Here is a 27193-nt window from a genome sequence, read left to right on the forward strand (position 1 = left end):
GCACGGTGTCGAAAGCGTTCCACAGGGATGCTGGCCCATGTTGACTCCAATGCTTCTCACAGTTGTGTTAAGTTGGTTGGATGTCTTTTGGGTGGTGGACCATTCTTGATACACACGGGAAACTGTTGAGCGTAAAACAAAACAGCAGCATTGTAGTTGTTGACACAAACCGGCGCACTTGGCACCTATTACCATACCCCGTTCAAAGGCATCTTTTGTCTTGCTCATTCACCCTCTGAATGGCACACATACACAATCCATGTCTTAAATTGTCTCAAGGCTTAATAATCCTTATTTAACCTGTCTCCTCCTCCCCTTCATCTACACTGATTGAAGTGGATTTACAAGGGACATCAATAAGGGATATAGCTTTCACCTGAATCCACCTGGTCAGTCTATGTCATGGAAAGAGCAGGTGTTCTTAATGTTTTGGATACTCAGTGTAAATGTAGATTCATGATGAGCTTCAGAGGACATACAATTCCATTGCCAATGACAATACAGAGCCAGCTAACAGATAACTGGGCGGCGCGCAATTGGCCCGGTGTCGTCCAGGTTTGACCGGGGTAGGCCGTCATCGTAAATAATAATTTGTTCTTAACTGACTTGCCTAGTTAAATAAAGGTTCAATTAAAAAATAAAGGTTTAGGACTATCCAAAATACAAGCCCCTGAATGAAGCTCATGACAGCTCCACATCAGAAGGGCCTGAGTTCAGTTCAGTTGAGGACAGTCTCCAATAAGACAATCAGGTGTTGTGATTCAATATCATATCACTCCCTTTATAATTGACAGACATCCTGGTGGTCTTTCACATTAATGTGACTGTGAAGTCAAAGTTAGTTTGTTCAGTTGCCCTTAAAGTGAACCTTCAATAAAGATCTGTTTATAGGGAGGTGGTTATGTTGGCCCTTTTTTCTTCTGTGGTTTATTTCCACATTAGCTACCCACATGTAGCTGTGATGTGCTGTAACTGTAGTGACATAACCAGGATGACTGTAGTAAAATAGTTAGGATGCTGCTGTAATACACCCCTATCTGGCTCACCTGACTCATTCTGGTTGTTGTTCAACATGCTGAGCTGATATTGACAATGGAAACACATGATTGCTTATCTTACAGAGAGTCATGTTAATATGGATTCACTGGTTGCTTTCATACATTTACATGCAGAGCCAATGTTACATCTGCAACCTACATTTGCATAACACGTCTCTGTTTTCCAGGTACTTTTCCAAGTGAACTGTCCAAAGTACCACACAAATGTAATTAAAAAATATTTTGGAATCCTCATCAACAATTGTCCCTTTTTGCCCCTATTTGTTGTAGAGGTCTGTTCTGCAGTGTGCAGCAACAACCTGTTCCCTGTGATCTGGCCCCTGTCCAGACTCCTCCTCTGCAGCCCTGTGTATCTGCCAGCCAGCACTAACAAAGGTAACCATTGTTCCAAGGCAACACTTGTAAATACTTTGTCTCTCTCCATATTCTGACCAATCACACACAGACACAGCCGGGTCCTTGACTTCTAGGTTGCGTCTCAAATGGCACCCTATTCCCTACATAGTTCACTACTTTTGACCAGCAACGTATGAGCCCTGGTGCACTATATAGGGTATAGGGAGCCATTTAGGAAGTAATCCTACACTCACACAGCCATTTTGTATTTTCTTACTCACTGACTCTCCACAACAACATCCCCTGACTGAAACTTCCTGGTTACCCCCGGTTACCCCCCACTACACCTGATGCAAGAGAATGTTTGGTTTAATGAATGTTGACCTTTCACCTTGTAAACCGTAGGGTTTTATGCCTGACTGATCAAAAGACATAACTAGGACATGTTTATAGCATGTTTATTCCTTTATGATAACTGAACTGTTTCCTCACCCAATAACTTTGAGTGATGGGCATTAGTCTTTGAGTTTATTAAGTACATTGCACCAGGCCTTGTGCATTGCTTTTCATAAAAATGGGAAGTGTCTGTACCTAATCAGATGAGCCTAACTTGTATACCTGTGTGTTGTTACTGTACAACTAGATGATTTTTTTCACATAAATCAAGACCATGCATTTGGCAGTGTATGACCTTTTCCCTCATACTCTCTCTCTCGTTAATCAATAAGGAAAACAGAGGGCTGCTTTTACTCTGGATTGGTCTACTTTCCTGGTATCTGATCCACACAAAAATTAGAGGAAGAGAAACTGGCTTATCAGAAACCTGACCAAATACGGAGAGAGGCGAAACTATCTCTAAAGTGCAATGATGTAAGATATGCAATGAGGGAGGAGTTGCGTACACGGCCTTGCGCAACCGGTTGGTAGAAATGTTTCGGTGGCCCTGTAATTTAAATAATTGTAACATACTGTAAATGCCTCAGTATGCCTATCAACTCTTCTGGAATAAGATAATTCAGCAAACCATTTTATCCCTAAGGTCCACTACCTCACACATTACCTTGTGGCTACAGGGTAATGAGTTTCTTATTTATGCCCTCTTTAGTGAACTAGTGAGAGAGAGAAATGTGCACTACAGTATGGCCACATCCTTGGCCCAAGAGGAAACAAAGGTGTAAATTGAAATGCAAATGTGCTAATTAGTTCATGATGTCAGAATTGATCCAGAATGAGAATGGGCCATCCCACTGGGCACAGACGTTAATTCAATGTCTATTCCACGTTGGTTTCATTGAAACAACGTTTATTCATCCAGTGTGTGCCCAGTGGGATGGGTCTTTAAAGCGGAAATCAGCAGTTGAAACATTAACAAAGCATCCTCCCGGTCCCTGTTTCGATAAAAAGCTGAGGGATGGGCCTGGAGAAATGTATCAAAGAAATGTCAGCAACTCTGGTATGCTCCCATGGTGACATAATCAGACACACAAAAAAGACAACGCTTTGATCCGAGTTTGATCTTCGTCAGGTCATAGACAAATTAATAAACAGAGCTATGGATGCAAGGACTGACAATCCATGATATAGAAAATAGTTTTACCATGTTTTGAGGCTATATAGTGTTTGTTTACATTTACTTTGTTTACAAACATTGTAGTACAACAAGCTTATATTTGGGGTTCTGATTGGGTATGACAGTTGAAATAAGCTCATGAGGTATTTATAAGTTATATTCTTCAAGTATCAATGGGTACATATAATTAATTTTTAATTCCAAAAATGTATGTAGCAACTACAGATTGCCCCTTTAAAGGCTTACCCTTCAAAGCCTTTGTAATATTACTGTAATATTACTAAATAAGCCTGTCATGGGAGAAAGAGGATAGGATGACAATTGGCAATATAGAAACCAAGGTGTTTCTTGAAAGATGGACTCTGCTGGTTTTAGACTATAGCTAATAAAGACACAGGATATGTTTATACTGTACATACCAAATACTAAAGTAACAAGGGGACTTAAGTCATGGGCTAGATGGGCATTTTTACATGGCACAATATCAGATGGACATCAGACAGATAAACCTGTAAGAGATGGGAATGTTTTGTGAAACATGTTTCTGTGATTGCAATGTTCTCTTTTGGCTGCCTCTAATGAGCATTTTTGGTCTCTCTGTTTGACACACACCATATCTACTTTTACTACTCCATGCACCACTGGTGGAGGCAGCTGAGGGGAGGATCGCTCACAATAATGGCTGGAACGGAGCGAATGGAATGGCATCAAACACATTGGAACCATGTGCTTGCCGTATTTGAAACCATTATACTCATTCTGCTCCAGCTATTACCACGAGCCCTTCCTCCCCATTTAAGGTGCCACCAACCTCCTGGGATGCACCTGTATGGGCAGTTAGACTAGTTCAACAAGCTGCAGTTTAAATATATACAATAACTTCTGTCCTGAACTCTAACTGCTCTTTGTCAAAACACCTGTGGCAGGCAGTTCAAACAGTGACAGGTACCGCTGTTTGTTTTGGGTCGCAAAAGATAGAAAAAGATCCCCTCTGACATTTGAAATGTATCCTATTCTATCCTGTTTGTGGTGGGAACAGGTTTGTTTGTTCAGTGGGTGGACTCCAGCCCCTTCAAAACCGGATCTTCCACAAAATGCGCATTTGTGTCTATTCAACTGCATCTAATGTAGGGCCTATGACATCTGTAATTCTGTTCACTGTTCTAGTTGAGTTTGAGGGTGAAAATGGGAAAAACTGTTTATATTTTAAAACAATGCCGTATCGTAGTCTCTGATTAGCACACAAAACTTTGGAGCTAATAAAAAACGATGATTAACTGATCCAGCCTGCGGTGTAGTTTGCGCGCTATAGGGTCAAATACAGTTAAAAAATTTGAATCAGACTAAAAACTGAAACCCCCCCAAAAATTCAGGCATATTTAGCAGCAGTTAGTGCCTCCCTGTGTGCTACAATTCATTCATTCTCCCTGCCTCAGCCTATCCCCTATTTTTTATCTCCTTTCAGCCCGCCCCCTCGCTCTCTCCCCCTCCCTTTAAGTCTCCTACAGCCTTTGCTCAACCTGTTTATCTGAACTGGGCTGAGCGCTACATACTCTCAGGCAGCACAGGGGTAGAGCCTGCTTTCAATCAATAACCTCTGGAATTCAGAAATACAAGTAGGTCCTGTCTCTGGCAGGCTCTGCCACACTCTTGTGGACGGCGGACTCCCTAGTGCACTGGTTAGATCCCTCTGTGGATTCCTCTGTCTGTCTGTCTGTCTGTCTGCCTTTCTCTCTCTCTACAGTTCTGAGGAGTGTTTTTTGTAGTGTAGTGAGTAGCGACGATGGCTGATCCCACGTCTTCGGATTACTTCAGCTGCCCACTGTGTGTGGGGCTGCTGAGGGACCCCGTGGCTATCCCCTGCGGACACAGTTTCTGCATGGACTGCATCAGCGGCTACTGGAATGAGGCAGACTACACAGGGATCTACATCTGCCCCCAGTGTAAGATCACCTTCACCCAGAGGCCTGTGCTCAGGCCCAACACTATGCTCACCAAGGTGGCAGAGAAGATCAAGAAGACTGGTGCCAACCTCAACCTGAACCTCACACCCCCAGGGAACACCTTTGCTGGGCCTGCCGACGTGCCCTGTGACTACTGCTCTGGTAAGAAGCTCAAGGCTGTTAAGTCCTGCCTGAACTGCCTGGCCTCATATTGTGAGAAGCACCTGAAGCCCCACTATGAGTCAGCCACATTCAAAAGGCACAAGCTGGTGGACGAGCTGGGGAACCTGGACAGAAAGATCTGCCCCCAGCACCAGAAGTCCCTGGAGCTGTTTTGTCGGACCGACCAGATGTGTATCTGTGCCATCTGTACTGTCAGCGAACACAAGGGACATGACATCGTCTCAGCCGAGGCAGAGAGGAGTGAGAAACAGGTAAGGAGCGGAGACATGTTTCTTTCTATCCGAGTGTCAGGATTAGCTGTGAGTTTTATGGGAGTAGCCCAGACCTTGACTTGTAGGTTTACAATTTTTCACAGAATGATCTGTATTTTGAAATCAAAATATGATTAATTTAAACTGAAATCAAAAGTGTGACGTGAGGATATCTGGATACTGTACATACAATGTAAATAACTTGTTCAGCTGGTCATATGGCAGAAATCAGTACACCCTGAAGGTACAAGGCACAGTCACTTTAAGGGGAGTGTTCTAGAACTGACTCAAAGGTTAACTGACTAACGGTTTACTCACCAACGCCTCCTTCCCTCCTAAAGAACCAGATTTCTCTCAGTGAGCGAACAGAACTAGGTAGTTAGTCAGAGGGGAAATACGGGACAGGGATGTGAGTGAGTGGCCAGTGGCTTATGGTGGTGCGTGTTGATGATACAGGAATGTGGGGTTAGGCAGAATTGTAGTATTCCCAACCCCCACCCACTGCCACCACCTCTGCAACGTTTGTACTTTGACCCAGCTAGCTTACCAACCAGCCAGCGTTACCACCCACTCCTACAGGTCAGGCAAGCACACTCACACATCCAAAACAAGTACAGCTCTCTGATTAGCTGTGAGTTTGATCGAGGAATGTGTTCTTAATATGTGGTAAAGGTTTGTGGTGTTCCAGCTGTGCTTGATGAGACAGTGTTCCCGATCCGATAGCCATGTTCCCAGCTTCCAAACAGGGGTCTCAAGTCCCAGGAAGACCCAAATACACCAAAGGCAGACCCAGGGTTTCTAGTTTGGTGTATTTGGGGCTATATTATGACAGAAACTAGAGACTCCAGTTTCCTGGACTGAACTTTGAAACCCACCTGTGGGAAGGGGCTGGGTTTAGGCCTAGTAGTGGGAGTGGGGATGGTGGAGGTGGTGATAATGGAATGCAGTTTTACCAGAATGCAGAGACTGAATCAAGGCCTTGTCTAACCGCATGTCCTATTTATGATCAACAAACCATTGACCTGACCATGACCAGCCACTGCATCCAAATCAGTCTCCATTCAAATGGACTGCCAGAATTGGCAGTCAAAAGCTACAGTTTTTAAAACAGCCACAGTTGGGCCACATCAAACTAATATACAGTATGTTACTTTTACATTATTATCACCAATATCTATGACATGAATGTATATCAAGGACATTTATATGACATCATCGTAATACTGTGAAGCAAAGCTTTTTACAAAGGCCATAATTCAGCTTTCTGTTTGCTAAATGGGGAGACTGGTTCCTCTCATCCCCAGATTTACAACCTGACTCTCCTCTCCCATGGCTTCACTCCTTCTCTTTCACACTCCCCTCCCTCTCTTCCCCCAATCCCCTCTCCCCAGATTCCCCACATTCCTTGAGCTTATCTTGAAGAATGGGCTGGTAGGTTTTGAGTAAAGGCTGAATTAGCTCTCCCTCTCCTCTCTATACTGTATAGGCCAGTATGTGTGCACCTTAAAACATCTCTTTAGAAGTCAGGCTCACGCATACAGCAGTAGTTTCACATTCCTGGCATGGTCAGGATTCCATGAGGCTCTTTTTTTCCCCTCCTTCGGAGATAAAGCCGCCCATTCTAAGTAGACCTTTAGAGCGATGCTTGTTATGGGGAAAAGGCACTATTACTCTCATTGTATAATCGCATCTTTGTCACATAAGATATGTTTTTTTTTCACTTCATAAAGAGACACAAAAAACAACCTATTAACTAATAACAGTATGAGAAATAAGAATTCGATCTTAATTGTAGAGTATAACATAAACACATGCAATGCCCCTCAAGATAACGCTGTCCACTGTCACTGTTAACCACAAATAAACCATTCAGTGACATTACATAATCAAGCCCAAGTTGGAAGGCATAACAAATCTAATGATACTAATCGTGAACTGAATGACATGCAAGGCCCTTATATATTCACTCACACGAGGCTGCTGAATGGAAAACGTGTTTGATGTGTTCGATACCATTCCATTGATTCCGTTCCAGCCATTACTAAGAGCCCATCCTCCCCAATTAAGGTGCCGCCTATGACTCACCTGTAAGAGGTATTGTGTTGATGATTCTGTGGTGTCACCTCAACAGAAACTCCTGGGAGTTGCTCAAGCTGAGATCAGACAGAAATGCCAGGACAGGGTGAAGGAGCTGGAGGAACTGAGAACAGCAGTGGACTCACTAAAGGTAAGGAGAAAATGTCTTCAAAACATTGTCTGATGAAACTTCTATTTCATACACTAACTCATAACTGCTCTGTCATGTTCAATGTTTAAAAAAAATAAAAATAATTCTTAAACTACATTCCCTATTCCCAATTAAAGCAGAGAACTGTAGATCAACTTAATGTGTGATGACCTTCTGCATGGCAGCCTGTAACTCACGATGTATCAATGATGACTGTGTCTTGTCTAGAAATGTACATCTAGCATATGTGTGTAGGCCTCTTGACCTGAGATAAATGAATCATTAACTGTGTTGTCCTGTCCAGAGCTCAGCCCGGAGGGCCATGGCGGAGAGTGAGAAGATGTTTGAGGATATGATCCGCTCCATCGAGAGAATGAGGTCAGAGGTGACAAAGATGATTGGCATCAACGAGAAGGCTGCGTTCAACCAGGCTGAGGGGCTGGTGGAGAGGCTGGAGCAGGAGATAGATGAGCTGAAGAAGAAGGAGACGGGACTCAAACAGCTGTACAGCACTGAGGACCACATCCACTTCCTACAGGTGAGACTGAAAGGACTACATACAATTACATACTGTATGTTCTGAATATTCTGTACTACATTCATTTATAGTGGTCAGTGGATGTCCACTAAATTGTAAAGTGCAAGAAAATTGGATCTGTAAAAGGTTCAATAGTGCAATTTATGTTTGGTCCATCGTTTAAAAAAGGACTATGATGTTAAGCAGCAATCAAAGTCATGGATCTCTAGAATATGTTCCTCTGCTGCTCGTTCATTGTTGGTCCTTGAACATGCTTATTTGATGACACTCATGATTTATTTTTATACAGAACTTCAACTATCTGTGTACTCCCACGGATGATGGCTTTATCCCCAGAGTGTCGGTGAACCCAGACTTCTCGTTCAGCGCAGCCAGGAAAGCTGTGGCAGAGATCAAGGATCGTCTGGAGGAGCTGGGTAGAGAGGAACTTGTGAAGATCTCCAAGTCAGGTCAAAACAACATCCATAGCCTCCGTTTCCAGTCTTTCACGTGTCATATTTCAGAAGCAATTGCCTGACCTGTGAGACTAGAACATATACAACCAGTGTCTAATTGACCATCATTTGTTTTATATCTAAAAACAATACACAGTATATCTGAAATTCTGTTAACAATAGCCAAGACACTCAATGTTTTGCTGATTACCTTTTATATTGCCTCTCACAGTGAACGAAGTCCCTGTTTATACGACAGAAAAGAGAGAGAAAAGCAGCAGAGGTGAGTCTTGTGATCAGTCTACTGTATATATGATGTTTGTTCATTGTGTAAAGTTAGATCACACACTAGAAAACAATTTTTTTTTAATAGTTTGGGAGGTGAAGGCCTATGAAGAAATTCAGTGCTGTGGTTTTGAATAGACATTGAGACAATGTCTTCTATTTTCACCTTCTAGTCATAGAAGTAATGACAGTGGACAGCCCTCCTCCACCAGAGCCCAAGACCAGATCAGAGTTTCTGAAATGTAAGTACATATCTGTTCAATTAGCATCTACTCTCAAACCTGGTTCCAGATCTGTTTGTGCTTTCTTACCAACTCCTATGGTCATTGTCATGCCAAACAATGACCATAGGAGTTGGCAAGATGGTACAAACCAGATCTGGGACCAGGCATATTATCTCTTCATAAACCTGTTGACTCATAAACCTGTATCACAGAACAACACGAATGTTGACCCATTTCACTTCCATCCCTCCCCCAGACTTCTGCCAGCTGAGACTGGACCCCAGCACAGCCTACAAGGAGCTACACCTGTCGGACAGCAGCAGAAAGGTGATCCGAACCAGGGACCTCCAGCCCTACTCTGACACCCCGGAAAGGTTTGACAGCTTCGCGCAAGTGTTGTGCCGCGAAGCCCTGTCTGGTGGCCGCTTCTACTGGGAGATCGAGTGGAGCGGGGAGTTCTCCATGGGGGTGGCGTATAAGGGAATCAGCCGCAAGGGGAAAGGATCACTGTGTCTGCTGGGCTATAATGATAAGTCCTGGAGCCTGCTGTGTTCTGATACAGGGTACTCAGCCTGGCACAACAGGGCAGATAAAGCCATCAATGCGCCCCATTCACCGAGGATAGGGGTCTACCTAGACCACTCGGCAGGGGTCCTGGCCTTCTTCAGTATAGGCAACCACATGACTCTCCTGCACAGGTTCGAAACCATGTTTGTGGAGCCCCTCTATCCCGGCTTTGGAGTTGGAACCTCGGTCAAGATCTGTCAACTCAAATGAACACTAACATGTGCCTCTTATTCCTTGATGAAAAATATAATCACTGTTTTTTAAAGAACGTTTTGTTTTATTTTTCACATGGTGCCCTATGCATCATTTGTAATTTGTTGTTTTTCTTTGAGACTGAGTGTGCCACATCGCTCCATCCAAGAGTTCTATTTTATGAATTTTCTAAACATTTGAATGAGCAGAGGTCCTAATAATTACACTGTATGTAAACATATAACCTTTATCTGACATCAAGTATTCTTTATCTAATGGTATTTTGAAAAACTAGTATCTACATGGCCAACTAAATGTGTTTGTACTGTATGTAACAGTTAGCTTTTTATGACTAGAATAACTATTTTCAATAAAGATGAAATGACTATATATATATATATATATATATATATATATATATATATATACACAAGTATGTGTACACCCTTTAAATTTGTGGATTTGGCTATTTCAGCCACACTTGTTGCTGACAGGTATGTACAATTGAGCACACAGCCATGCAATCTCCATTAAAAACATTGGCAGTAGAATAGAACTGAAGGGCTCAGTGACTTTCAACGTGGCACCGTCAGAGGATGCCACCTTTATAACAAGTCAGTTCGTCAAATTTATGCCCTGCTAGAGCTGCCCCGGTCAATTCTAAGTGCTGCTATTGTGAAGTGGAAACATCTAGGAGCAACAAGGGCTCAGCCGCAAAGTGGTAGGCCACACAAGCTCACAGAATGGGACCGAGTGCTGAAGCGCGTAGAGCGTAAAAATCGTCTGTCCTCGGTTGCAACACTCAATTACTGAAGTTCAAAACTGCCTCTGGAAGCAATGTCAGCACAAGAACTGTTTGTCGGGAGCTTCATGAAATGGGTTTCCATGGCCAAGCAGCCGCACACAAGCCTAAGATCATGATGCGCAATGCCAAGCATCAGCTGGAGTGGTGTAAAGCTCGCCGCCATTGGACTTTGAAGCAGTGGAAACGCGTTCTCTGGAGTGATGAATCACGCTTCACCATTTGGCAGTCCGACAGACGAATTTGGGTTTGGTGGATGCCCCAATGCATAGTACCAGCTGTAAAGTTTGGTGGAGGAGGAATAATGGTCTGGGGCAGTTTTTCATGGTTGGGGCTAGACCCTTTAGTTCCAGTGAAGGGAAATCTTAATGCTACAGCAGACAATGACATTCTAGACGATTCTGTGCTTCCAACTTTGCGGCAACAGTTTGGAGAAGGCCCTTTCCTGTTTCAGGATGACAATGCCCTCTGTGCACAAAGCGAGATCCATATATCGAGATCGGTGTGGAAGAACTTCACTGGCCTGCACAGAGCCCTGACCTCAACCCCATCGAACACCTTTGGGATGAATTGGAAAGCAGCAATATTCCAACATCTAGTGGAAAGCCTTCCCAGAAGAGTGGAGGCTGTTAAAGCAGCAATGGGGGGACCAACTACAAATGAATGCCCATGATTTTGGAATGAGATGTTCGACGAGCAGGTGTTCACATACTATTGGTCATGTAGAGAGGTGTGTGTGTGTGTGTGTGTGTGTGTGTGTATACATACTGTATGCAGTATATGTGTAACCGATGTGAAATGGCTAGTTAGTTAGCGGTGGGGCGCGCTAATAGCGTTTCAATCGGTGACGTCACTCGCTCTGAGACCTGAAGTGGTTGTTCCCCTTGCGTTGCAAGGGGGTGAGTGTAACCAATGTAACCGGCTTTTGTTGCGCGATGGGTAACGATGCTTTGTGGGTGTCAGTTGTTGATGTGTGCAAGGGTCCCTGGTTCGAGCCCAGGTTGGGGCGAAGAGAGGGACGGAACCTACACTGTTACATTGGTGCCGTGACCCGGATCATTGGTTGCTGCGGAAAAAGGAGGAGGTCAAAAGGGGGGTGAGTGTAACCGATGTGAAATGGCTAGTTAGTTAGCGGTGGGGCGCGCTAATAGCGTTTCAATCGGTGACGTCACTCGCTCTGAGACCTGAAGTGGTTGTTCCCCTTGCGTTGCAAGGGCCGCGGCTTTTGTGGCGCGATGGGTAACGATGCTTCGTGGGTGTCAGTTGTTGATGTGTGCAAGGGTCCCTGGTTCTAGCTCAGGTTGGGGCGAAGAGAGGGACGGAATCTACACTGTTACATATGCAGTATATTCCGGTCTCTGACATTGCTCATTCTGATATTTCTTAATTTTTCATGATTATGTGTGTATTAAGTTTAAAAAAAAATGTATTGATGTGGGTATTACTGCACTTTTAGAGCTTGAAACATTTCGCTGTACCTGCGATGCAAACGTGTAAACGTGACCAATAAACTTTGACTTCATATTTGTGTGCCTTTGACCTAATCTGTCTAACATGTAATCAACTTGCAATTTATTGTCAAGGCAAATCAAAGGCTGCGTGTACCCTTATTTTTTTATTTAATAAAATAATTGTATTTTTTTCCCCCCAAAGGGAACTTCAGTTGTGGCTAATTATAGTACAAATTGTTTATATTATCATCATTATTTTACATTAAATTACTGATTAGTTTGTGAGCTGTCAAATCAAATGAGGCATTTTTCTTGAGGAGAATCTGTTTGATGTTAAAGTTACATAAGCTGTTTTAGGACTTAATGCTAACATGACCTGTTAAGTCAACTAGGAGATTATTATTTGCTTCATTCCAGTGACTGTTTGATGCTGAATATCAGTGAAGGCAAGCCCCATGGATTTTTACAATGGCCTCAATAGTGTTTAGTGTGAGACATGAACAGCCTAAATAATCACAAGAATGATTTATTTGGGCCTTGTGCTATGAACAGTCCTGCATGACAAAACACAGTGATTCTGAGTGAGTGTTAGTGATAGTCACCAATATTAATTATTTAGCGTACCATAATAAAAACATGTTTGAAAGGATTGCCGTTACAGTAGTCTTGCATGTCTTTTTGCTAAATGAATTTATATTCCTGTGTATTTATCAACTCAAACATATGTTTTATCCATATAGACAACATGCCTAATGAAGCAGCTTCAAGTTAGGTTTTAACACCACAATGATACAATATTTCTGTAATTCTACTTCAAGACAAATGTTTGTCTAGTGTTCTCTGCTCATAGGCTTCTTCTTCTTCTTCTTTAAAGTTTTATGGCTGACAACACCTATTTGTGCCTTCTTCTTCTCATCCCCATCCATCGTGACAACCACAGACAAACTCATATTTCTCCTCCTGTCAGTACCTGTTTTAAATGGTCCAAAAATATTCCACATAGTTCATATACACACACTAGGCTCCCAGAATAGGTTATATTAAATACACGTTTTGCTCAAAGCAGCCAACTAAAGTAATGTAGTTAAGGACCCAGTTACCCCTGCCTGTACCTGACCTTGTTGAAAAACAAGTCAATAATGAATGAAGATCATTTAAACAATAGGCTCCTAGAATAGGTTATATTACATACAAGTGTTACTCAAAGCAGCCAACTAAAGACATTTAGTTAACGTAAGTTCAATCACAAAGTCTGGTTTGAGTGCATCTCCTCAGTTTCATTGATTCAGTAGTACAACACAATTCACATTGCATTTTATCATGGGCACAGTGGAAATGTATATCTGTGATGCTTAAATTTGGTCTTACCCCCAGAGTGAGAGTACCCTCAGATCTCCTTGCTGAGGGTGGAATTAATCATGCACAGCTTCTCGTGGGGTGAGCCTGATGTTGAGCATGTCACGCCTCATGTCTAAAACATGGGAAAAGGACAAAGTCAAAATGTCGATGTATCTACAAATTCAATGTTTTACACAATATTGTATCATATTTGATGAGTTACTGACCTGCCCATCCACAGGCTCGATCTGCTAGGCTCTACAACTGGACGTGTGCGCTCAGATCACACTGGCACAGGATGTCCATGCACCGGATGGCCTGAGGGATGCACTCCTGTTGGACTGAAAAACAAATAGACATTTAGTCAGTGGTGGGTCTTTTTCAATGCTGTATCAATCTGGACAGAAAATACATCATCATAACACAAACCCATCTTGGACAATGTGACAAGTGGTCCCTCAACACTCAACTTTCATTGTCTGTTCTTGTTTCCCCAATCAACAGTCTGGATCTTCCTCTTCTGCCATGGTGGATGAGCTACGTTTTCTAGTAAATACAGGGCCAGACCTGAGTGTTGTCACTGGGTTTCCGGTCCTCCCATCTGAAAGACAAAAAAATTAACAAAACTTAGCTAGCAAAAGCTGATTACCTAAATGGTAACATCTATATTAAAATACCATAACCCACAGACTTGACTATAGTAAGGGTAAAATAGACTGGGCTTTTGTCTATCTGCAGATCTAAAATCATACTATGTGGATGGGACACTTCTACTGCTGCTGTCCCCAGTCCACCTGGCTGTGCTGCTGCTCCAGTTTCAACTGTTCTGCCTGCGGCTATGGAACCCTGACCTGTTCACCGGACGTGCTTGTTGCACCCTCGACAACTACTATGATTATTATTATTTGACCATGCTGGTCATTTATGAACATTTTAACATCTTGACCATGTTCTGTTATAATATCCACCCTGCACAGCCAGAAGAGGACTGGCCACCCCTCATAGCCTGGTTCCTCTCTAGGTTTCTTCCTAGGTTTTTGGCCTTTCTAGGGAGTTTTTCCTAGGGAGTTTTTCCTAGCCACCGTGCTTCTTTCACATGCATTGCTTGCTGTTTGGGGTTTTAGGCTGGGTTTCTGTACAGCACTTTGAGATATCAGCTGATGTACGAAGGGCTATATAAATACATTTGATTTGATTTGATTTACTGGGATGGAGGAATTATCTGGAATGATCAACTAGATCAGGACAGTCTAGGGTACTATTTGTCTGAAGAGGCAAAGTATTGTGATGAGCTATATGACTGTACTTCTGATTCTAATTCTCAAGAGGAAAGTTAAAACCCTCAGCCGTAAGTTCATTGAGGAGGATCAACAGTGATAGGGAGATCTTCTGAAAGCAATCGACATGCAGGGATGTAACAAGGATTTTGGGCACTGGCCAGCAGACCACGATTTCTACATTCAGGTTCAAATCTGTGGTTTGTAAAGGCAAAATGTCACTGCTGGGTCAGGCTAGTTTGGCACATTGTCTACTAGCAGTCTGAAAAGTACTAGCCTTGGGCTAGCTTAATTTCCATCCCTGCTGACATTTCTAACTGACTTCACAGGTCATTTGATTAGTCATGTACAACCGTTTCTGTTTTGTAAGGGGAAAACATTAGGTAGTTTTGTAAGCTAGCTAGCCAACTTTAGCTAATGTAGCTAACTAGCCAACCAAGGTTCCTAACTACAAGGCGATATTTAGCCAGGCAGTTAACATTACCTCACTGTTTGTGGAGTCAGACTTTTCTAAGTGGTGACATGCTAGCAAACCAACTGTCCTTGCCATGGTGCTGGCCTAATGTTAGCTAGCAAGTCTTGACGACACGAACGGTGAGTTATCTAGTTAGCTAAATATAGCTTCCCTGGTGGGCTCATGCTAGCTAGCATGTCACCATGTGAAAAAGTAGCTGGCTAGCTCACTAAAGACTAACGTTATTTACAGGGAAATATGTTGACACAAGTTAACTTGTCCGAGATAGATTTGCGCGGTTATCAAAACGTCACAGAGTAAATCTACACGAAACACACCTTATATGGGAAGATAAGGCCTATTTCAGTCATGGATCAAATCATTCTGCTGGTGTTTAGATACTTATTCACAAGTTTAAAGGTGACGTTCTAGAATCCACATCTTCACAAGGTGGGAGATGGGTCATAGTAACTGTTCAACTTGACAATGCTATTTTCATAATTTGTAATGTATACGGACATAACTCACATGCTCCTAATAAGAGCCTTTTTACCAGGAAAGTACAGGATTTAAGCAACAAATACTCAGAGGCTTTTCTGATTTTAATTAATTAATTCTAATTCTAATCACAGATCACTGCACCTGTACATAGACCATCTATAAATAGCCCAAACAACTACCTCTTCCCCTACTGTATTTATTTATTTATTTTGCTCCTTTGCACCCCAGTATTTCTACTTTGCACACTCATCTACTGTCAAATCTACCATTCCAGTGTTTTACTTGCTATATTGTATTTACTTCGCCACCATGGCCTATGAATTGCCTTTACCTCCCTTATCTCACCTCATTTGCTCACATTGTATATAGACTTATTTTTCTACTGTATTATTGACTGTATGTTTGTTTTACTCCATGTGTAACTCTGTGTTGTTATATGTGTCGAACTGCTTTGCTTTATCTTGGCCAGGTCGCAGTTGTAAATGAGAACTTGTTCTCAACTTGCCTACCTGGTTAAATAAAGGTGAAATAAAAATAAATAAATAAATAATTCTTTCAGGGGGTTTGAATGAAACACCTGATGCATCTGCTGATCGTTTTCCTCCTAGAACGAGTCAAAGCCCTCAAAATAGCAATATTATCACTACATCATACATCATGCAAGGATCTCTGTGTTGAGGATGCCTGGTGTTATTTCAATCCGGATGCAAAGGGTTATACCTGGACCAACAAAACTATGTCACGTAAATCTAGAATAGATTTATTCCTAATTTCCCCTTTTTTGTTACAATTTGTTATAGATGTAGATCATCAGTTGGCACCCTTTTCTGATCATCACTTGATTTCCCTTAATTTACAAGCTACTAAAAAATCAAAAGTTACTCGAGGATATTGGAAATGAAACAACACACTTCTTAAAGATACTACTCTCATTGAAAACATCAAATCGTTAGCTAAAGATATTTTTGCAAAAAAAGACTTGGGTCATGGAAGTAGATGGGAATTTTTCAAATATAAAGTCAGAGTGGTAGCCATTAAACGCGCCAAAGAGCTGATGCAATTAAAGAACCTTAGAGAAAAGGAGATGATGAGCAAGCTTGACAGTTTTCTAAATAAAGATAATCTATCTGAAGAAGAGGAGTCTGTATTCCAGTCTTTACAACTAGAATTAGAACAGCTTTACACGGATCTGGCAAAGGGTGCCTTTGTAAGGTCAAGAGCTAAATGGACTGAAGAGGGGGAAAGAAATACTAGTTACTTTTTTGCACTTGAAAAGAGAAACTAAAAAAAGAAAATCTTTAACTGCACTCAAAATTAACTGTGTTTTATGCAAAGATCCCATTACAATATCATCATTTGTCAATTCCTTTTATGAAAACCTTTACAGCTCTCAATTTCAGGAAGATGGTTGTCAAAGCTACATTTGCCACACTCAGAATTATGTCCCTATAATTGAGGATGATTTCCACTCAGTTTGCGATTCACCTGTGTCAATTCAAGAAATTAGAGAGGCTCTGAATTCAATGAAAAAAGGGAAATCACCTGGCCCTGATGGCCTGTCAGTTGAATTCTATTGACAGTTTTGGGAGTTCTATTGCATCTTATCCTACCTCATTTGCACATGCTGTATATAGATTTTTCTACTGTATTATTGATTGTATGGTTGTTTATTCCATGTGTAACTCTGTGTTGTTGTATGTGTCGAACTGCTTTGCTTTATCTTGGGCAGGTCGCAGTTGCAAATGAGAACTTGTCCTCAACTAGCCTACCTGGTTAAATAAAGGTGAAATAAAAAAAAGTTACAAGAAGACCAGATTTTTTATGTTTCAAGATTGCATTAAATGTGGGGAAATGGTCTCCACTATGAAACAGGGCCTTATTTCATTGATTCCGAAGCCCGATAAAGACCCTTCTCTCATTGACAATTGGAGACCAATTACTTTATTAAATATTGATTACACATTGATTGCTCTGGTTTATGCCAAAAGATTAAAGAAAGGAATAGATACCATTATAAATGAGACTCAAACAGGATTTATGAAGGGCCGTCACATAAACTCAAACATTCGTTTAGGCTTGGACCTTATAGATTATTCAGATGCAATTGACTCAGATGTGGTTGTCTTATTTTTGGACTTCTGTAAAGCCTTTGACACAATTGAACATGAATTTCTCTTTAGGTCTCCTAAACTTTTTGGATTTGGTGAAAATTTTATCAGTAATTCGCATGTTTTACAAGGATATAAATAGTTCTGTGTTACTAAACCTTAATACTGGCAAAAGATTCAGTATCAACAGAAGTGTACGACAGGGATGCCCAATTCCGCCATTTTTATTCATTTTGGTTGTGGAACTTCTATTTCTAGATACTCTGAATAATGCAAATTTGTATGGCTTAACCATTTTTAACAAAGAAATCAAAATTTCCCAACTGGCTGATGATACTACTCTTTTCTTAAGAGACAAAGACCAGGTCGTTTATGCCCTTAATGCTATAACTGCATTTTCTATTGCATCAGGATTAAAACTGAATGTTTCTAAATGTGAAATGTTATGTTTATTTGACTCGGATGATGAAGAAATAGGAAATATTCCTGTAAAGGACTGTGTTAAATATTTAGGAATACATCTGTCAAAAAACCACTTAGTCAGACAACATTTGAAGTTTTCTCCTAAAATTAAGAAAACCAAAAATATATTCAATAATTGGCTACAAAGAGATCTTTCTATACTTGGGAGAGTACTTCTGTCCAAGGTAGAGGGACTGTCTCGTTTTGTGTACCCCTCATTATCGTTATGTGTAAATCCTGCTACTTGTAAAAAATATCAATAAGACCTTCATTTGGAAAAATAAGTCTCACAAACTAAAAAAGTCAGTCCTTTCTAACAAAAGAGCTGAAGGCGGTCTAGAAGTGTTGGATTTTGTTGACATAAATAACACTTTCAAGATAAACTGGTTGAAAAGATGTTTGATCAATACTGATTCAATATGGTATTTCATTCCAAATAATGTCTTTAATAAGTTGGGAGGTCTTCAATTTTTACTGAAATGTAATTATATTCCTGAAAGATTACCTGCTAAATTGGCTAGGTTTCACCAACAAGCTTTAATGGCCTGGAAAATATGTTTCCTGCAAAATTTTCCCCCACATAAAGCTCTTTTGTGGAATAATTCAGACATAACTGTAAGGAATAAGTCATTGTTCTACCCCAGCTGGCATGAGAGGAATATTGACTTTGTTCTTGATGTTTTCGACAACAAGGGTAATATTCTCACATATGAACAATTTATAACATTGAAAGAGTTTCCAATACCTTTCAGAGAGTTTATTTCTGTGATCAAAGCCGTTCCCAGTGGTCTAACTACACTAATGAAAACTCATCTTAGCTTTCGTAATGATCACAAAGTTTATCCAGAACTCAGATCGGAAGGCGTAGGCTTACTTGAGAAATCTTGTTGTAATAAATATATAAGACAAATTCTTCATTCACAAAACCAACTTACACCGAGCGGAAGGTTTTTCTGGAACATGCTTATTCCTGACATTGTCTGGAAAGATGCATGGTTAAGGCCATACAAATATTGTATACCAAACAAAGTTAAGGAAGTGCAATTCTACATTTTACATACAATATATCCATGTAATTCTATGATATCCAAATTTGTGGCTATTGATGATATCTGCATTTTCTGTGAATCACATTTTATTTGCCACACATGGTTAGCAGATGTTAATGCGAGTGTAGCGAAATGCTTGTAAGATATAAAAATATATAATATGTTACTATTGCAATGATAACAAGACCACTGAAATTGTGATTTTTTTAATTCTTGTTGCCAAATACTTCATACACAAACTAAAATTCTAAAATTCTATACCAAAATTTAAAAAAATGTTGATTGAATTTAACTATTTTATTAAAACATTAACATTAAACAATAACAAGAATAACATTTTCCTAAATCATTACAATAAGATTTTTTCAGAGTGATTACAATTGCACTAGAATTGTTTATTTTTTATATTTTTTGTTTGTTCTAGTATTTTCTCGTTAATACCTGCGTTCTGTTTTGTATGATGTAAAAATGTAAATTGTTGATCTGTATTTAGATTTTTTTTTAAAGACTACAAAAAAAACACAGACCTTATATGAAGTGGTTCTAAAATAGAATACGTAATTCCCAAACATTCTATTTTCTTCTTTTTAATTGTATTTGTATTTATTTATTGTTTACTTCAGTTTATTTAGTAAATACTTTCTTAATATTTTTTTTTCTCTTAAAACTGCATTGTTGGTAAGTAAGCATTTCACTGTAAAGTCTACACCTGTTGTATTCGGCACATTAGAAAAATACAATTTGATTTGATTCTATGAATTTATGACAATAAAAAAGACCAAGTGCTCACTTGTCAGAAAATAGAAGAATTTTTTTTTTAGCATATTATTTCCGGGGGTGTATATGGTCAGATTTTAATCCGATTTCATGTTGCTGAAACGCTGTCAATTCCACTTTAAATCGACCTCCATTAATGGAAAATGGTCTGGGGAGTAATAAGGTTGAATGATCTTTTCTCTTGTGGCATAGACAAATTCCTTCAATTCACGTTAAACTGGCAATAATAATTATTTGATGGAGACGTCGTTACAAATTACTTCGCTCAATAACGTTATGGAAAAGGGTTTATTGGATAAATGTGGCATCTACTCTTGCTTCAGAAAAAAAGTGCTAGTTTACAGGATTTGTTCGCTGTTTTTGAGTGGTCATTGTTCTTAATACCTGGCAACCCTGGGGCCACCCGTCTGCCTTGGAAACCATAGAGATGACGAACATGTTTACACACGTCATCACTAGCTATTTAGCAAGGGATGTTGTACGTTGTATGTGTTAGCTATATATTGTGCTAGAACTATAAAGTATTGGAATTAGAAGAAAGTTTGCATGTTGTTTTAAAAGCTAGTTATCTAGCTTTTCCATTGTTGAGTAGCTTGCATTTAGCAGTCTGGTACTGATAATTAGCTAACGTTAGCAGATTTGTTCAGCCAGCAACGCCTAGCAGCTAGCTAACGTTAATCTGGACACGCTATCAAAACAAGAGAAGGGGAGATGTTCAAAGCAAAACTACTTTTAATTGGACCAAGTGAGGTAAGACGAAAGAGCTATTTACACATAAGGTATTTCTTTTGCGGCTGGCTTGAGCTGGCTAGCAATGATGAATTGTTTGGATTCATTGGGTACGATGTAGCATGGGTGCCAGTCTGTTTCTGCTCTCTTTGACTACTCCTTATGGAATTGGCATTCCAAACACTCTCTTGGCAATTATAGCAATGGAGTTGGCAAGAGTACAAACCGATGTGAGACCAGGCTAGGTTAGATGGGTTGTAAATTAAAGATATTGCCAGCTATCTCTCCAGTGAAAATTGATGAAACAGATCTTCCATTGTGTTTCAGTCTGGAAAAACAGTTCTAGCCAACTTTCTCTCTGACACAGTGGAGACAGTAGGAGGGGAATACTGTCCTACTCAAGGTGTCAGGTAAATCGGACTCATCTCCCAGTCCCAGCATCAGATTTGTCAATCAGCAAAAGCTTGGTAGCTGATGTTTACAACTCCAAATGATGGCTTGTGCACCATTTAACCATTGTGTTGTTCCAAGGATACTGGAGTTTGAATCTCAGAATGAGGGAAGTGGGGACAAATCCTCGACATGTGAGGTGGAACTTTGGGACTGTGCTGGAGATTTCAAGTAAGGACCAATAGGGCCATTTCAAACACTTCTCAAACCCATTTCACAGCTGAACTGGACACCTAACACAAACTCGCGAAAACAGAATTAGTCATAACCGTTTCAGTGTAATTTATTAATCTGTCCATCACCATTCACAGCAAAGAGTACTGCATTGCAGTTATGTCAATCTAATCAAAGCTACAATTCTACCAACTTGTCACTTCCGATGCAGGTTTGAGTCATGCTGGCCAGCATTGATGAAAGACTCCAATGGTGTGGTGATAGTTTTCAACCCAGACATGCCACGCCACCTAACGGAAGTAGAGACATGGTACTCCATGTTCATCTCCTCTCAGGGGCTGCAGGACAGCCAGTGTCTACTGATGGCCCACCACAAGCCTGGCAGTGGAGTAGATAATGGACGACCCAACCTAGGTAGGACTAATTATCAACAAGCTTGTTACATTGTATATTTTTCTAGTGCACTGTAGGAGTATCTTTCCTTTGAATGACATTTCAATATTTCCAATGCCCCCACTGCTAAAGCAACCTTATGCGAGTACATGCCATTTGTCATCATGCCACTTAAGGCCCAATGTAGCAGTTCTCTATCAAATCATGTATAAGTAACAATTAAGTACCTTACTGTTATTTTTTCCAAATAAAATTGTAAAAGTAGCTTAACAAATACCTATTTCTCAAGCAAGAATTTTGCTAGGACTGTCTGGGAGTGGTTTGATTAAGGGACCTAATTGGATGAGCCTAATGGGAGTGATATGTAACCTGAACTAGCTGTTATTGAAAGGTTTAAAACTCCTATTGGTATTAACATATACCACCTGGTGATGTCACCAGGAAGGCCAAAACTCCATCCCACCACAAGTGGAAATTTCAGGCTCTCTTTTCAAACAGCCTTACAGTAAAACTACATCAGTTTTTCCAACCCGTGTAGAAAAATAACAGGAAACTCACATTTGACTGCACTGGGCCTTTAGACAGGCCATAGACCACTGCTTTTCAATTCATACTAATGAGGGCAATTATCAGTTGGATTTCTTTGACATGTTTCATGTGTGTAGCTTCGCATTTGAACAGGTTACCATTGAGTCACTCTAACCTGGAGGAAGATCCTGAGGGTGTGCGGCAGGGGTTCCGCAGGTACTTGGAGAACATTGTGCAAACACTGTCAGAGAGCCGGGAGCGAGAGGAGATGTCTATCATTACTTAATATCATTCCGAACCCAAGCTTCATCTATCAAAGGTTGGATTTAGACTCCACTAGATGCTCTGCAACCACTGACCCGTCTTTTTATTTTACACGCACAGGAATGTCTAACTTTAATCAATCAGCTGCACTTGTGCTTTTCCAAAACATAATTCCACCCTATTTCCAGAGTTGGTGGCAAAAGTAACCAGCAATTAAATCTTTCAACCAACTACACTTGGATATTTTGTTGTGTGCATACAAATGGTTAATGTCTTTTTTTTAATAAATTCTGAAATAAATGCAACATGTAAAGTGTTGGTCATGTTTCATGAGCTGAAATAAAATATCCCATAAATGTTCCATATACACAAAGCTTATTGCTCTCATTATGTTTATATCCCTGTTGAGCATTTCTCCTTTGCCAAGAAAAATCCATCCACCTGACAGGTGTGGCATATAAAGAAGCTGACTAAACAGCATGATCATTACATTACACCTGGGCCAGCAGGTAGCCTAATGGTTGGAGCATTGGGCTAGATCAAATCCAAGCTGGTATGGTAAAAATCTGTTGTTAACCCACTTGCTTTAGAATATGGCAGTCCATCCAACGGTTGAGCAGTTTGCTGTCAACTTATTAAAAAGTGTCCCATGGTGGGGTTATGGTATGGGCAGGCATAAGTTACGGACAACGAACAGTTACATTTTATCCATTGGCAACTTGAATACACAAATAACATGACAAGATCTTGAGTCCCATTTTAAGGTATCTGAACAGATGCATACCTGTATTCCCAGTTATGTGAAATAGATTAGGGCCTAACAAATTTATTTAAATTAACTGATTTCCTCGAACTATAACTCAGTAAAATCTTATTGTTGCGTTTCTATTTTTGTTCAGTATATTTCCCACTAATGTTTCAGAAGAAAGTTAGCAACTTCAATATTTGATAGCAGTCCTGTAGTGTCATGAGTTGTAAATGTTCCAAGTTAGTGCTAAAGTTCTTTAAACAATATACATTTATTAAATTGGATCGCCACAGTTGAGGTGGAAGTTAAGAGCAGAGCAACAAAACAGTCAGATTTAAACGGCGTATCCAACAATGCCTCCTTTCCCGATGCACTCTCCAATGTAGAACCACATCAACACTTCAGTGCACACCAATCCATTTCTGAATGCATCCTGTAACAAAAGCACATTGAGATGAATGCCACACAGATACCAGCAAGTCACACCTTAAAACAACGTGAATCTATTCAGAAACAATTCCATATTTCCCAAATAGTTACGCTGTAGACCTAATGTCTACTCTAGTGGATTGTGGCTTACGTCAATCTTAAGAAGCACTTATTTTGTTTATGAAGGGACTACTTGTTAGACTTTGGATAGGTCACAAACACCCACACTGAGTCCTTTTGGCAAAATAATGAATTAGTTAGCTACTTATACAGTATTGCATTAATTCAAACAATCTTCCCAGTTTTCACCTTCACTGTGGTCTGTCCAAGGCGTCCACTGTTGACACCGGTGACAATGTTTTTGATTCCAATAATGGCCTGGGGAATCTCGGCAGGGGAAGGGGGCACGAGCTCGACTTTAGCATAGTGCCAGAAGGTTGCTAGACGGGGCTTGGAGTAGGTGGCAGCGGCTGAAAGAACAATGTACATGTCGTGAAATGTGTCCTCTGCTGAACACTGTTGGGTCAAGCTAGACAAGAAACATAGCTAGCATAAGAGAGTTTACAGGTGAGATACACAAATTGGTATATACAACCTGAAGCTAATGCCTGCAAAATTGTGGAAATATTCCCTTCAAGACAGAATGTTGTATACAATTACATGTATAAAATAAAAAAATAAAAAGAACTCTACTGGTTGTCTGTGCAGTTTGTCCTTCAGCTGCTGGACAAAATATCCACAGAAAAGTATCGTTTACCCAAATTTTTAGAGAGCCGGTAAGTATATGGTTCTGTTCTACATGGGTTGGCACAGAGGTATGTTTTATTGGACATTTGGTTCTCGTCAATAGTTATTGAAACAAGTATGCCATGACAATGAAAATTGTATATTCTGAATCAGTGGAGAACAATCCACATTTCCAAAACATTTCAGATTTGAGGCTTGAAATCAGAATGAAAAAAAGGTAAGTGTTGATTGTTCACCATCCTCACGATTCGGAATACCATTTCATGGCATGCTTTGTTCAATAGCTATTGACAAGCGAACCAAATATTAAACTAACTTTACCTCAGTGCCAAACCAAACCATATTTCGAGCTGTTGAAGGACAAACCGCACAGACAACCTGTAGAGTAAGTTTAAATGTAATTTAACATTCTGGCTTGTAAGGAATAGTTTAGCATTTATTTGGGCTACTCATTCAAGGGTTTTATTTAGAATTCCAGGCACTCCAAACCAGCATGGCTACCATGGCATTCTGCAGTGATACGCCATCCCATCTGGTTTGCTCTTAGTGGGACTATCATTTGTTTTTCAACAGGACAATGACCCAACACATCTCCAGGCTGTGTAAGGGCTATTTGACCAAGAAGGAGAGTGATAGAGTGCTGCATGATGACCTGGCCTCCACAATCACCAGACCTCAACCCAATTGAGATGGTTTGCGATCAGTTGGACCGCAGAGTGAAGGACATGCAGCCAACAAGTACTCAGCATATGTGGGAACTCCTTCAAGACTGTTGGAAAATCATTCCAGGTGAAGCTGGTTGAGAGAATGCCAAGAATGAACCAAGCTGTCAAGGTAAACGAGGCTACTTTGAAGAATATAAAATATATTTTGATTTGTTGTACACTTTTTTGGTTGTTACATGAGCCCATGTGTTATTTCAATTGATGTCTTCACTAATATTCTACAAAGTAGAAAATAGTAAAAAAATAAATTAAAACTCTGGTATAAGTAGGTGTGTCCAAACTTTTGACTGGTACTGTATATTGTCACATACACTATCCAGTAAAATGTGTTCTTTTACAGGGTCAGCCATAGTAGTATAACACCCCTGGAGCACATTAGGGTTAAGTGCCTTGCTGAAGGGCATAGCAACATGTTTTTTACCTTGTCGGTTAGGGTGTTCGAACCAGCGACCTTTCAGATACTGGCCCAACACTAAGCGCTTGGCTACCTGCCGTCCATTTACACGAATTTTGCAGGCATTAGCGTCAGGCTGTATATACCAATTAAATTGGGTATTACAGCATGATTAAAATCAGACTACAGTTGAGAGCTAGGTGACTCAAATTGTCAGAACACCTGAGGTTGACATTTAGCTAACTGCCTACATCAAATATTAAATCTGAGGCTACATCATTATGTAACTTAAGTTATTTACTATACCGTTAGCCAGCTAGATAACAAGTTAACTTAGTTACTAATTACAGTACTAAAATGAGTAACCTCATATAGTTAACGTTCATTTGGAGTCATCTTTATTCATGATTAAGGGGGGGGGGGCTTGTTAGTTAGCTAGTTAGAGTCTGAGTAGTTAGTTGCAGTCGGAAGAATGTGCTAACGTAGTTAACAGTGACAGCAGAACCAGGCCATGCAAGCTTGACTATAATTTGAACTGCAATAACATGCATGTTTAAAAGCGTCAAGGTTTAGCTAATGTCCAAACAAAATAATTTGACTTACCTCCGATCAAAGTAGGTACTTTGGCCACCAGTTTCTGGACTGCCTGTGCCATGATGCTTTATTTTGAGCAATTTTCACGACTTCTCTTACCGGCTTGTCTGCTGCAACTGCGAATGTCACCTCCAGCTAGAAGGACCCTTCAAGTGCGGCTGCCTTATGAATTGCCTGAACAGAAATAGCTGCAGCGCTGCCTCATGTAACGCATGGACACTGAATGGATGTAAACTACTGTGTGCTTGTTATTCTTTTCCCCCACGTAATCCTTCTCAAAGGTGAAAAATCTGTTTTTCATGGCAACAACAGACTGTAACAAATTGAACCAAGTGTCGGTAAATCTCCACACTTTCTTTCCACTATATCTGATCTGAGAAAGCACTGGATAGATACACACACATCACTATAGCAGACTTCTGCCATATTGCTTTCACCGATTTAATTTGTTATATCAGAGCAGCTGGGGGAAAAGGATGCACTCAGGGCTTGGGGAGCTATAATATGAATCAATTGTGGGGCATATTGGCCATATAGCATATTATTTGTATGTCCAAATGTATTTTTTTTTTAATGCTTAATGTTTTTTTGTTGTTGCATTTATATACAGGCCTATGTATTATGTTACAGTTCCTTCACATAGTATTCATAGACCTTGACTTATTCCACATTTTGTTGTTATAGACTGAATTCAAAATGGATGACTTTTTTTTTTTTTTTACACACAATACCCCTTAATGACAAAGTGAACGCATGTTTTTAGAAATGTTTGCACATTTATTGAAAATGAAATACAGAAATATGTCATTTACACCCCTGTGTCAATACTTACTGGTAAATTGTGAAGGTTAGAATCACCTTTGGCAGCGATTACAGCTGTGAGTCTTTCCGGGTAAGTCTCTAAGAGCTTTGCACACCTGGAATGTACAATATTTACCCGTTGTTCTTTTCAAAATTCTTCAAGCTCTGTCAAATGTGTTAGTGGTCATGG

General features: G+C 40.4%; 3 protein-coding genes and 1 long non-coding RNA gene across 5 annotated transcripts; 2 read left to right on the forward strand and 2 right to left on the reverse strand.

Annotated features, from left to right (window-relative positions):
• Positions 1-4485: 4485 nt before the first annotated feature.
• On the forward strand, positions 4486-12134 carry ftr82 (finTRIM family, member 82). The gene is made up of 7 exons (XM_014195817.3): positions 4486-5341; positions 7473-7568; positions 7873-8106; positions 8396-8555; positions 8773-8823; positions 8999-9067; positions 9306-12134. The coding sequence occupies exons 1-7, from the start codon at positions 4748-4750 to the stop codon at positions 9824-9826; spliced, it is 1725 nt and encodes a 574-aa protein (XP_014051292.1). The 5' UTR covers positions 4486-4747; the 3' UTR covers positions 9827-12134.
• Positions 12135-13435: 1301 nt separating this feature from the next.
• Positions 13436-15581, reverse strand: LOC106602878 (uncharacterized). Its single transcript, XR_001328315.3, has 3 exons — positions 15469-15581; positions 13627-14000; positions 13436-13532 (listed from the first exon to the last, which is right to left on the reverse strand). It is a non-coding gene; the product is annotated as an uncharacterized LOC106602878 (long non-coding RNA).
• A 3866-nt stretch (positions 15582-19447) lies between these two features.
• On the forward strand, positions 19448-22938 carry ift22 (intraflagellar transport 22 homolog (Chlamydomonas)). Of its 2 annotated transcripts, NM_001140751.1 has the most exon segments (5): positions 20476-20777; positions 21084-21166; positions 21288-21377; positions 21592-21794; positions 22439-22926. In NM_001140751.1, coding segments are annotated over 5 exon segments (564 nt in total). In that variant the 5' UTR covers positions 20476-20738; the 3' UTR covers positions 22588-22926.
• Positions 22939-23565: 627 nt separating this feature from the next.
• On the reverse strand, positions 23566-26396 carry atp5mg (ATP synthase membrane subunit g). Its single transcript, XM_014195834.3, has 3 exons — positions 26212-26396; positions 24052-24212; positions 23566-23746 (listed from the first exon to the last, which is right to left on the reverse strand). Exons 1-3 carry the CDS (start codon positions 26261-26263, stop codon positions 23648-23650), a joined length of 312 nt encoding a protein of 103 aa, XP_014051309.1. The 5' UTR covers positions 26264-26396; the 3' UTR covers positions 23566-23647.
• Positions 26397-27193: the final 797 nt, after the last annotated feature.

Source organism: Salmo salar, chromosome 04 (assembly GCF_965601325.2).
Source record: "Salmo salar chromosome 04, fSalSal1, whole genome shotgun sequence".
In the NCBI taxonomy this organism is placed as follows: domain Eukaryota; kingdom Metazoa; phylum Chordata; class Actinopteri; order Salmoniformes; family Salmonidae; genus Salmo; species Salmo salar.